The sequence below is a fragment of the Oncorhynchus keta genome, chromosome 13, assembly GCF_023373465.1.
Source record: "Oncorhynchus keta strain PuntledgeMale-10-30-2019 chromosome 13, Oket_V2, whole genome shotgun sequence".
Classification (NCBI taxonomy): Eukaryota; Metazoa; Chordata; class Actinopteri; order Salmoniformes; family Salmonidae; genus Oncorhynchus; species Oncorhynchus keta.
In genome coordinates this window covers 14,996,308-15,008,559 of record NC_068433.1, presented here as the reverse complement: position 1 = coordinate 15,008,559, position 12,252 = coordinate 14,996,308, and the positions used below count along the sequence as shown (strand labels likewise).

The window sequence follows — 12,252 nt, the reverse complement described above, 5'->3', positions numbered from 1 at the left end:
TGTAAGTCACCTCTGTGGGGTTGGAAGCCAGATGTTCTCCATAGTGTGTGGAGTTGGAAGCCAGATGTTCTCCATAGTGTGTGGAGTTGGAAGCCAGATGTTCACTATAGTGTGTGGAGTTGGAAGCCAGATGTTCTCCGTAGTGTGTGGGGTTGGAAGCCAGATGCTCTCCATAGTGTGTGGAGTTGGAAGCCAGATGTTCTCCATAGTGTGTGGAGTTGGAAGCCAGATGTTCTCCATAGTGTGTGGAGTTGGAAGCCAGATGTTCTCCATAGTGTGTGGAGTTGGAAGCCAGATGTTCTCCATAGTGTGTGGGGTTGGAGGCCAGATGTTCTCCATTATGTGCGTGCTCATTATACGGGAGTATACACTGGGTGGTTGAAGCCCTGAATGCTGATTGGCTGAAAGCATATACCATGGGTATGACAAAACATGTATTTTTACTGCTCTACGTTGGTAACCACTTTATAATAGCAATAAGGCACATTGGGGGTTTGTGTTATATGGCCAATATACCACGGCTAAGGGCTGTAAACCAAGATGCGTCATGCCAAAGAACAGCCCTTAGCCGTGGTATATTAGTCATATACCACCCCCCCATGCTTTATTGTTTAAGTATACACTCAGTTTATAAGGTACATCCATCTAGTACCAGGTCGGACCTCCTGTCCCTTCAGAACAGCCTGATATCTTTGAGGCATGGATTCTACAAGTCAAAAACATTCCACAGTAATGTTTGTCCATGCTGATGTGATGGCATCGCGCAATTGCTGGAGATTGGATGGCGGTACACCACCAGTTTTGCCATCCTCCTTCAACCTGGAGCAGCAGGTAACATAGTGGTTAGAGCGTTGGGCCAGTAACCAAAAGGTTGCTGGATCGAATCCCTGTTGTTCTGCCCCTGAACAAGGTAGTTAACCCACTGTTCCCTGGTAACTGACTTGCCTAGTTACATTTTTTTAAAACCCACTCTCATCAACAAGCTATTTTCCTCCACATGACGACACTGTTCTGCATCAAAAGTCCCGATACGGGATCCGGCGTGCCTGGCACAGACGATCATACCAAGTCCAAAACTCGCTTAGTAACAGAATGCCTGTCCGCCTGCTTTATGTAGCAATCCAAGCCACGTGACTCACTGTCTGTAGGAACGATCCATTTTCCTGAATGGGGTACCTAATAAACTGTCCGGTGAGTGTACAGTATTGGTAAATACTGGTAAATACAGTATGACCTATGTGTGTAGGTAAGGAAACAACTCTTATCTCCTCTTCCACTCGTCACCTAGTCAACCCTGGAAGGCAGACAGGATTGTTATGTTGTGATGTCTGTGCATGTGTATTAACGACTCCTGACAGGTGTACTGGACTAACATTATACTGGAATAATACCTTAAATATCCAGCCTCATTAGTCCCTATAAAGTGCCAGCTTCAACTTCCCCTTCTGTAAGTGGAAGTAGGATATACTTAGTGTTAAGCACGTGTTAAAGTAGAAGTTCCTTGTGTTATGTACGTGTTAAAGTAGTAGTTCCTTGTGTTAAGTATGTGTTAAAGTAGAAGATACTGAGTGTTAAGTATGTGTTAAAGTAGAAGATACTGAGTGTTAAGTACGTGTTAAAGTAGAAGATACTTAGTGTTAAGTACGTGTTAAAGTAGAATATACTTAGTGTTAAGTATGTGTTAAAGTAGAAGAAAACTTAGTGTTAAGCACGTGTTAAAGTAGAAGCTACTTAGTGTCAAGTACGTGTTAAAGATGGAGGTACTTTGTGTTAAGCACGTGTTAAAGTAGTACTCCTCGATGTGAAAAACAACATCTGGAATATATGTGACTGATCGAGACCAACAGACCACGCAACAAGAGATATAAGAAGTATATAACCAAGTGTATTCCCCTCTGTTAATGTACACATATTTAGAGTCATCTCACTGGAACACTTTACAATAACATTTAGAAAGAACAGGTAGATACTGGGAGGAGGAGGACGGAGAGGAACATAAACCGGACAAACTGGATGAGGAAGAAGGATGGGATGGAGCCAGTCTCCAGACTTGGCAGCCGTTTTGACTCTAGCAGTTACAGAGATAGATATAAAACAATAGAAAATAGATAAGACCCTGTTCGGTCTTAAGTTAATGAATGGTTACATACACTCTGCCATCGTGAATAAAGGGGGATGAAGGATGGGGGGATTGATTTAGGAAAAGAACGGAGTGAGGTGGCAGCAGGAGGGATGGAGAGGAAAGTATCTTTTCTCCGTACTGACAAGGAGAAAACATGGTTTTATGTTTGAAACCCAAATCACAGTTGCTCAATTACCAATTATATATCAATTTCCAATTTCCCAGAATCAATTATCTTTGTCATACTTTTTTCTCTAAACAGGAAGGGAAAACACATATTTTCTTAGTAATGGGATGAGAGATTCAAATATTTAGACATTGCACAAACTTTTTTTGGAGGTTTTTCTTTTCTTTTCATGGTACAGTTTTCTTTTTTAATAGTTGAGAAAATTGGAATACTAGAGTTCTTGTCCATCTGCAAGGGAACTGCTGTTTGCCTTGTTCTGTAATTATTTTTTTCATTGAATGTTTTTCACTAGACTTGCCCTCATTGGCTGTTATCAGTCTTGACCAATGAGAGGCAAGAACGCAGATCCAAGGTAACGTACGCTTTCCCCCCAACACTAGGGGGCGAAAGTGGGACTCCAGCAAATTAATTCACAATTTCCATCAAATGTCTCGCATTTTTGAGGGAAAGAAACCTGCGTTTCCCACTGTCGTTGAAAGTTGGTCATAGTGTGTATGATTGGTGGGTGTGTGGGGGGAGGGGGGGGAGGGGGGGATCGGTCTCACGTCAAAGTATCAATAGTCCATCAAATTTGTTATTTATCACCCAGTCCACTGATACACACGCATTCGGGTGAATTTCTCCTCTTATGCTCTCAGTTAGGTCCATAGTTTTTTTTTTCTCTGAAACTTCTATACATATATATATTTATTTAGAACAAAGTCAGTTTGTCTGCTGGAGGTTGGTTTCTGGTCTGTGTTTGATAGTAACGACGTGAGCTGGTTCCTCCGCATTAGTGGGCTCAGTAGGGGGAAATGCTGCGTGGAGCCCAGAAGAAAACACATGACGGATAGCCTATCTGTTGGAAAACTGAAAGACGACCCAGGGTTTTGGCCTCAGAAGTTGGTTTTGCAGCTAAAACGTAACAAGTAGCATCCGTTGGTTGGTTGGAGCTTTTGTTGTTCTCACACGCTAGTTAAACGTTATCAATCAGCATCATCATTTTTTTTTCTCCACAGAAATAGTCATCTCTTTTTTGTAAATGAATACTACATGCTTGAAACACAGCAGAATAATGTGTCATCAGCTCCTCGGGAACCACAGACATTGAGAGAAAGAGAAGGGGAGGGGGAGAGAACAAGAGAGACTTTACGAGAGGAGCGAGGTGATGTTTCAATACTTGGAGGAGGGAAGAAGGCAGACTTGACACCTCGTTTCTGTATATTGGCAGTCATTTTGTGTTATCATACTTGGCTAGCAGTGGGGTTTCAACTTCCAATACAAACCCATCTATTTAGATATTTACGATTGACTCCGTTAGCTTGTTGACTGTTTAGACCCGCTACATAGCATCTGATAGCAAACAATAGGCCTCTGCTCTAACACTGATGGTGGGTCTTCCTTCTCTGTGTCTCTCTGTAGCCCCATGCTTAACTCTGATTGTAGGCTATATACAATACAATACCCTTTCAAACGCTGCTGGATTAGCTGGCTCCATTGTAGCATGAGCTCTGGGTCTGGCGATTGGCACAAAATGATGTTGCATTGAGCGAGGTTTGGCAGCCATTTGTTGTAGCCAAGACTTTGTCTCTCTGTGTTTAAAAAAAAAAATTAAAAAAAAGTTTATACGGCCATGTGAGAAAAGAATATTACTGTAATGGAGAAAAATACCACACGTTTTTTGTAATAACTGTGGTTAAAAATGAGTATGTGTAGATCTAATGAAATATGTTTCTTTGCCATTCTCATCTTCTCTCTCTCTGCTGTAGACTCTAAATGGGTTGAGAAGGAAAGCTAGGAGGTCATTTTGTCAGTAAGGTTACCTCTATACTAAACTAAATCAAACTCTGCCAACAAAGATATGACTCATTACTCTACAGTTGTCAGTTCATCTATTGCCTCTCTCCTACCTATACCTTCAACTCTTCCCTCTCTCCTCCTCTCCGTCCCTCCCTCTCTCCTACCTATACCTTCAACTCTTCCCTCTCTCCTCCTCTCCGTCCCTCCCTCTCTCTGTGCGTCTCCTTTCGTCCTCTGTCTCTGGCTAGGCCAGTCTCAGACATAGTACTCCTTGTCTTTGTTCTTCTTGTTCTTGATGGTTGTCTTGGCTGTGCCTGGCTGCTTCTCCTTCACCAGGGTGCCGTTGCTCTGCGTGGCCGAGTTACTGATGTAGTTACGGCTCTGGTCCACCTGGTAGGAGCCCTCGTCCCGGTTACGGTACTTGTACATGGCGTAGAGCAGGATGAGGATGCAGAGGGCGGCGGCCGCCACGATGCCCACCACCATGCCCGTGGTGCTGGTGGACTCCCTGATCACCTCTACCGCGCCGGGAGGCCCTCCTCTCTCCGGGGATGTGGGGTCTGGGGTGGGCACATGGGGGAAATTGGGAGGGTAGGTTACGCCTGGGGCATGGCGGTGGCGGTCAGGGTCGGAGGAGGGGTGGGTGGGCGGCAGCAGCACCTGATCCCGGGTGTTCATCTTGCCGGCAGGAATGTTGCTGCTGCTGCCGCCTGGCTTGTTGAGCCTGGGGCCTAGCTGGTCAGGGTTGGCCGTGGGGGTGGACGACAAGGGGGGGCGGTGGGAGTTAGGGGGCCGGTTGGAGAAGTGGCGGTCGCGGGGGTTCTGGACGCTGCCCTCGTTGGGGGGAGGGGGGAGGACCGTCCTATCGGTGACGAGGGGGGAGTTTTTGTAATAGTCCTCATCGTCCGACTCGGTCATCTCGCCCGAGCCGTAGGCGGACACCTCGATGGGTCCCGCCTCCTCGCAGTCCTCCTGATCCAGTGGGCAGGGGGGGCGGCCGTTGGGCAAGGGGAGGGATTCTTTGGTGGTTTCGAGGAAGGGGCGGTAGGTGGGGGGCGGGGGGATTACGGGGTAGCGGGTGGCGTAGGGGGGTTCTAGGGAGTCCACAGTTATAATGGGCAACACTAATTCACCTCCTAGGACAAGAAAGAGACAACGGAGGGAAGACGGCATTAGTGAGAAACTGAGGGCACCTCCTCAGGACCAAAATAGAAAGCAACAACAGTTCAAATGAAAACACCAACACCATTATTAGAACATCACTAAAACCTAACATGAGGTTAGTTCTAAAGCTAGTTTAGTTAGTCTCTAGTCTTCTATTTAAAGAGTTAAGTTGACTAAACAGATGTACAATACATTGTATAAGATAATAATAAATATTCTGCTACTCCTGATATCTCCCTGATGCTAGACTGGACAAGACTACACATATATGTTAATGTACATGTTTAAAAGACTAAACAACATATCAACATCTACTAGATACAAGTTATCCTTCTCTATCTGCCTGTCTATGCTGTTCTATTTCTACGCTAGCTTTCAGTTTTTCTTTGGGTTAAATAAGATAGCAAACCACGGAGTTCAGGTCACTTACATCAACAAATTGGCCGCATGATTTTTGCATGAAAAAAAAATTACAAAAAGAAAGCTGTGTAAGATTGTTCTCGGATATTGATAAACAACTTTCCCCCCATTTCTTTTTTATTTTATTTTATTTTTTGTGTGAAAAATAAAATAATTATCTGAATAATTCATTGTGTTTTTCAGTTTTCATGAAGAATGGTTCAAATCCCATTCCGCCTGGGGGCATGGTGATCTGTATTCAAACCCTGAAGACCAGCTGGGGGAAACTGATTCCCCCTAGTTTCTACCCTGAAACACAGTCTACAGATGTGGTCCCAACACCCATATCCTCCCACTAGATATGCTAAAACATGGGACATGAAGAAATCCTATTCACTTGACACAGTTAACAATTTGTCAGATCTTTCTGTCTTACCCGGATCTCTATGCCTTCATATTCAGTCTTAGAGGGGAATTGAATGTAAACAAATTGCTTTTTTGTCCTTTGTAATATAATCACACCCACAGTTAATAAAACATTTTTAGGGTGTTACACATCAGTACATTGCTTTGAAGTTAAGTCAGGACAAAAGTCATTGAGTCAAACACAGGAGTGCCAATAACATCATAGGAAAGTGTTAGCAGTACATAGCACAACATAAATAACAAGTTACATTCCTTCTTCGAAAAACAATTTGCTACCCTCTGCCGCATCCCGTAATCGTGTTAGGGTCACAATCCCAGAGACAATTAGCAAAAATGTTACGGGGCAATTTGAAAGGATATGACATTTCTCTTTATGGACATTGATAATGTGAGCCACAGAAATGTCCATGACATGAATCATGCATATTCGTAACGCTGGGCCTTTCTTGAGTTGATGAGGTAAATTAATGTATCTAAACAGAATAGGGATCGAATAAAGCGAGTGAGTGTGGAGGGAGGAACCTACAAATGTGTACCGAGGGTATTTTGGGGTGTATTTGTCACCCCCAGGCCAACATATCACACCAGCGCTCAAGCCCCCACAAGCCACATTTTTCCTGACAACCCCACAATTAGTAGGACAAGGGACTTTCAGAAGGGTTATAGAGCAACCTTTACACAAAACCTGTCAAAAGATGATCAACAACGATACACAGCGCACTAAAACAGGCCTTGAAAGGGAGTAAAAACATGAATGCTGAGAAAGAGAAAAGTTAGTCAGTATTCAACCTTACAGGATCCAGCCCATTCCCAACTCCTACAACTCCTACCGCACAGCCAAAATGGCCGCTGTGTTACCCTGGCAACATAAAGGTGCCTACTTGTATGTGTGTATCTCTGTGTCTGAAGGTTAAGATACACCTTTGAAGAAAGTGGTGGCATATTTGAGGAAAAGAGAAAAATTCACAGAGAAAATGAATGAACCATTAGCCCAAATAAGATAGCACTATAGATTATAAGATGACTTGTCATACATATTCTGTAAACTTGTCAGATTCTGAGTTATCTTTCAAACGTTTCCTACTTTCCCTTCTTCTGGACTCCAGAGATAGTTAGCTTCTTCTCTGAGTGTCTAGATAAGATGGAGGTGCAGATTCACTACATATACAAAAGTATGTGGGCACCCTTTCAAATGAGTGGATTCGGCTATTTCAGCCATACCCGTTGTTGACAGGTGTATAAAATAGAGCACACAGCGATGCAATCTCCATAGACAAACATTGGCAATAGAATGCCCTTACTGAAGAGCTCAGTGATTTTCAACGTGACACCATTATAGGATGCCACGTTTTCAACAAGTCAGTTCGCCAAAATTCTGCCCTTCTAGAGCTGCCCCGGTCAACTGTAACCTCTGTTATTGTGAAGCGTCTAGGAGCAACAACAGCTCAGGCCCGAAGTGGTAGGCTACACAAGCTCACAGAACGGGACAGCCGAGTGCTGAGTTCCAAAATTAAATGGGTTTGGCCGAGCAGCTACACACAAGCACAATGACAACCGTTGGCTGGAGTGGTGCAAAGCTTGCCGCCATTGGACTCTGGGGCAGTGGAAACGCTTTCTCTGGTGTAATGAATCACGCTTCACCACTAGGCAGTCCGATGGACGAATCTGGGTTTGGCGGATGCCAGGGAAACGCTACCTGCCCAAACGCATATTGCCAAATGTAAAGTTTGGTGGAGGAGGAATAATGGTCTGGGGCTGTTTTTCATGGTTACGGCTAGGCCCTTTAGTTCCAGTGAAGGGAATTCTTAATGCTTCAGTATTCAATGACATTATAGACCATTCTGTGCTTCCAGCTTTGTGGCAACAGTTTGGGGAAGGCCCTTTCCTGTTTCAGCATGACAATGCTCTCGTGCACAAAGGTCCATACAGAAATGGTTTGTCGAGATCGGTGTGGAAGAACTTGACTGGCCTGCACAGAGCCCTGTCCTCAACCCCATCAAACACCTTTGGGATGAATTGGAACGCCGACTGCAAGCCAGGCCTAATTGCCCAACATCATTGCCCGACCTCACTAATGCTCTTGTGGCTGAATGGAAGCAAGTCCCCGCAGCAATGTTCCGACATCTAGTGGAGAGCCTTCCCAGAAGAGTGGAGCCTCTTGTAGTAGCAAAGGGGGGGACCAACTCCATATTAATACCCAGGATTTTGGAATGAGATGTTTGTCCACATACTTTTGGTTGTGTATCTTTACCTCGCCATCTGTCTGTCTGACGGAAATGGTGCCAACGCGATGCCTCGCTGTCCCCCTGCCTCTCTGTAGGCCGACTGTCCCTCACTGCATTCCGCTACTGCGTGGCCCAGTTATAGGTGTCTGACACTGAAAGAGTGTTGTGAGAAAACCTAAAGCAGCTGTGCATCTGCTGGAGCTGCTCATTGTGTCTACAGAATGAATATAGCTGGGGAAAAGTGACACTTGGTTAAAGGAATTGTTCAAGAGTCTTTGTACACCTGCTTCTAATGTGAATCCAAGACTTCCTTCGAAAGTCATTTATTATTGTTCACATTCTTCTCAAATATGTTGCAAACGAGTTTGCAAAAGCATTTTGAGAGGACCACCCCTGCAAACAATACCACCACTCTCTACTGGCCACAGGATTCACAGCTTTAGCGTGAGTGCCATAAGCTTTGTCATTGGTGCCATGATAGGAGAAGTTACTGTTAACCACAGGATGGAGAAGATAATGGGTTCTCAACCCTCAAACACAGACGTCTACGTGTACAGCTGCACCTGACTCGCTCATCTCTTCACTGAGTGTTTCTTTGTCTGGACACAGTCCTGTCAACACCTGATATACTTCCCCTTCCCATGACTGTGCCCTGTAACGGCATATGCAGCTTCTGATTGGTCAGTTCGCACCCATAGATTGGCCACACAGCCACGCCATTGGCCGTATGATGAATGGACTTGGTGTGAATGGACTTGTCCAAACAGGCTTCAAATGCTTTGGTCATCGTCACAATGAGAACTGCCAAGAACCCATAGAGAACCCATAGAGAAGCCATAGAGAACCCATAGAGAACCCATAACACTGCCCTTCGTTTGGAAAATTGAAAATCCACTTTACTCACTCCATTGTGAAATGATTTGACCTGTTGACAGAGTCTGAGCTTTTCCACTAGTTAGGCTAGCCTGCTGTGGTCACTTGCCTGTGTGGGTCACCCTCTCCGCAGCACTAGAGGAATACTCACCTTTTTAAAAACCAAACCAAAACTCAAAAGGGGTGTGTATTTTCCCTAATAAGCAAGCAGATCGTTAAAGATGGATACTGATGTAAACACTGGGACTTAGTTATTCTGCCAATCACGTTGGCTCGTCCTGAACAAACACTGGGACTTAGTTATTCTGCCAATCACGTTGGCTCGTCCTGAACAAACACTGGGACTTAGTTATTCTGCCTATCACGTTGGCTCGTCCTGAACAAACACTGGGACTTAGTTATTCTGCCAATCACGTTGGCTCGTCCTGAACAAACACTGGGACTTAGTTATTCTGCCAATCACGTTGGCTCGTCCTGAACAAACACTGGGACTTAGTTATTCTGCCAATCACGTTGGCTCGTCCTGAACAAACACTGGGACTTAGTTATTCTGCCAATCACGTTGGCTCGTCCTGAACAAACACTGGGACTTAGTTATTCTGCCAATCACGTTGGCTCGTCCTGAACAAACACTGGGACTTAGTTATTCTGCCTATCACGTTGGCTCGTCCTGAACAAACACTGGGACTTAGTTATTCTGCCTATCACGTTGGCTCGTCCTGAACAAACACTGGGACTTAGTTATTCTGCCAATCACGTTGGCTCGTCCTGAACAAACACTGGGACTTAGTTATTCTGCCTATCACGTTGGCTCGTCCTGAACAAACACTGGGACTTAGTTATTCTGCCTATCACGTTGGCTCGTCCTGAACAAACACTGGGACTTAGTTATTCTGCCTATCACGTTGGCTCGTCCTGAACAAACACTGGGACTTAGTTATTCTGCCTATCACGTTGGCTCGTCCTGAACAAACACTGGGACTTAGTTATTCTGCCTATCACGTTGGCTCGTCCTGAACAAACACTGGGACTTAGTTATTCTGCCTATCACGTTGGCTCGTCCTGAACAAACACTGGGACTTAGTTATTCTGCCTATCACGTTGGCTCGTCCTGAACAAACACTGGGTCTTAGTTATTCTGCCTATCACGTTGGCTCGTCCTGAACAAACACTGGGACTTAGTTATTCTGCCTATCACGTTGGCTTATTCTGAACAAACACTGGGACTTATTCTGTTATTCTGAACAAACACCTTAGTTAATCACGTTGGCTCGTCCTGAACAAACACTGGGACTTAGTTATTCTGCCAATCACGTTGGCTCGTCCTGAACAAACAAACACTGAACAAACACTGGGACTTAGTTATTCTGCCTATCACGTTGGCTTATTCTGAACAAACACTGGGACTTAGTTATTCTGCCAATCACGTTGGCTCGTGAACAAACCTGAACAAACACTGGGACTTAGTTATTCTGCCTATGAACAAACACGTTGGCTCGTCCTGAACAAACACTGGGACTTAGTTATTCTGCCTATCACGTTGGCTCGTCCTGAACAAACACTGGGACTTAGTTATTCTGCCTATCACGTTGGCTCGTCCTGAACAAACACTGGGACTTAGTTATTCTGCCTATCACGTTGGCTCGTCCTGAACAAACACTGGGACTTAGTTATTCTGCCTATCACGTTGGCTCGTCCTGAACAAACACTGGGACTTAGTTATTCTGCCTATCACGTTGGCTCGTCCTGAACAAACACTGGGACTTAGTTATTCTGCCTATCACGTTGGCTCGTCCTGAACAAACACTGGGACTTAGTTATTCTGCCTATCACGTTGGCTCGTCCTGAACAAACACTGGGACTTAGTTATTCTGCCTATCACGTTGGCTCGTCCTGAACAAACACTGGGACTTAGTTATTCTGCCTATCACGTTGGCTCGTCCTGAAAAACACTGGGACTTAGTTATTCTGCCTATCACGTTGGCTTATTCTGAACAAACACTGGGACTTAGTTATTCTGCCTATCACGTTGGCTCATTCTGAACAAACACTGGGACTTAGTTATTCTGCCTATCACGTTGGCTCGTCCTGAACAAACACTGGGACTTAGTTATTCTGCCTATCACGTTGGCTCGTCCTGAGCCACTTGAAATTTTAACGGTCGAACGACTGACTGTTCAGAGTTTGTACGTTGCATAGAAATTGCTTCTACTACGTTGTGGATGGAATCGAGATTAGAAATCTGTATTTTCTGGTCTCTGTCTAACCTAATGCATTCTCCATCTCTGCAATGGTCTGTTATACTGGGTAATAATCCATTTCATGAAGACTACATCCTTGATTTAGTTAAGAAGTTCTTTGTCTGGACCTAGTTTGCATTCAATAGCGAAAAGCACACCGTTTCCTTTCACATAGACAGTGAATCATTTAACACACAGTCCACGCATGCCGTCCTACGTCCTGAGGGAGGGTCATGTATTCTGACGTTGATTGATGAAACTACGTTCACCCCGTCTGATTGATTACGGATTGCTCCTTTCCACAATGCTTTCTGCACGGCACTTCTGGATGGGTGCCATGAATTCTCCCTGGTTTTGGCTTGGTCGGCAGCCTAGTGTTTCTACCTTAGCGTGACGCAAATTAGAGAGTCCCGAGGCCCTGACAAACTCTGTTTGATCCCGGGCTGAGTCAACGTATGAAATATCAACCTATTTACCTGTTTGATCCTGGGCTGAGTCAACGTATGAAATATCAACCTATTTACCTGTTTGATCCTGGGCTGAGTCAACGTATGAAATATCAACCTATTTACCTGTTTGATCCTGGGCTGAGTCAACGTATGAAACATCAACCTATTTACTGTTTGATCCTGGGCTGAGTCAACGTATGAAACATCAACCTATTTACCTGTTTGATCCTGGGCTGAGTCAACGCCTATGAAATATCAACCTATTTACCTGTTTGATCCTGGGCTGAGTCAACGTATGAAATATCAACCTATTTACCTGTTTGATCCTGGGCTGAGTCAACGTATGAAATATCAACCTATTTACCTGTTTGATCCTGGGCTGAGTCAA

The 12,252-nt window shown here is 44.7% G+C and overlaps 1 protein-coding gene across 1 annotated transcript in view; it reads right to left on the bottom strand.

Annotated features, from left to right (window-relative positions):
- Positions 1-1,865: 1,865 nt before the first annotated feature.
- Positions 1,866-12,252, bottom strand: part of LOC118392701 (neurexin-1-like) — a 1,157,590-nt gene continuing 1,147,203 nt past the window's right edge. Inside the window, exon 23 of the mRNA XM_052460740.1 lies at positions 1,866-5,224. Within this exon, the coding sequence (XP_052316700.1) occupies positions 4,344-5,224 (881 nt within the window). The 3' untranslated portion in view covers positions 1,866-4,343. The remainder of the gene's footprint in view (positions 5,225-12,252) is intronic.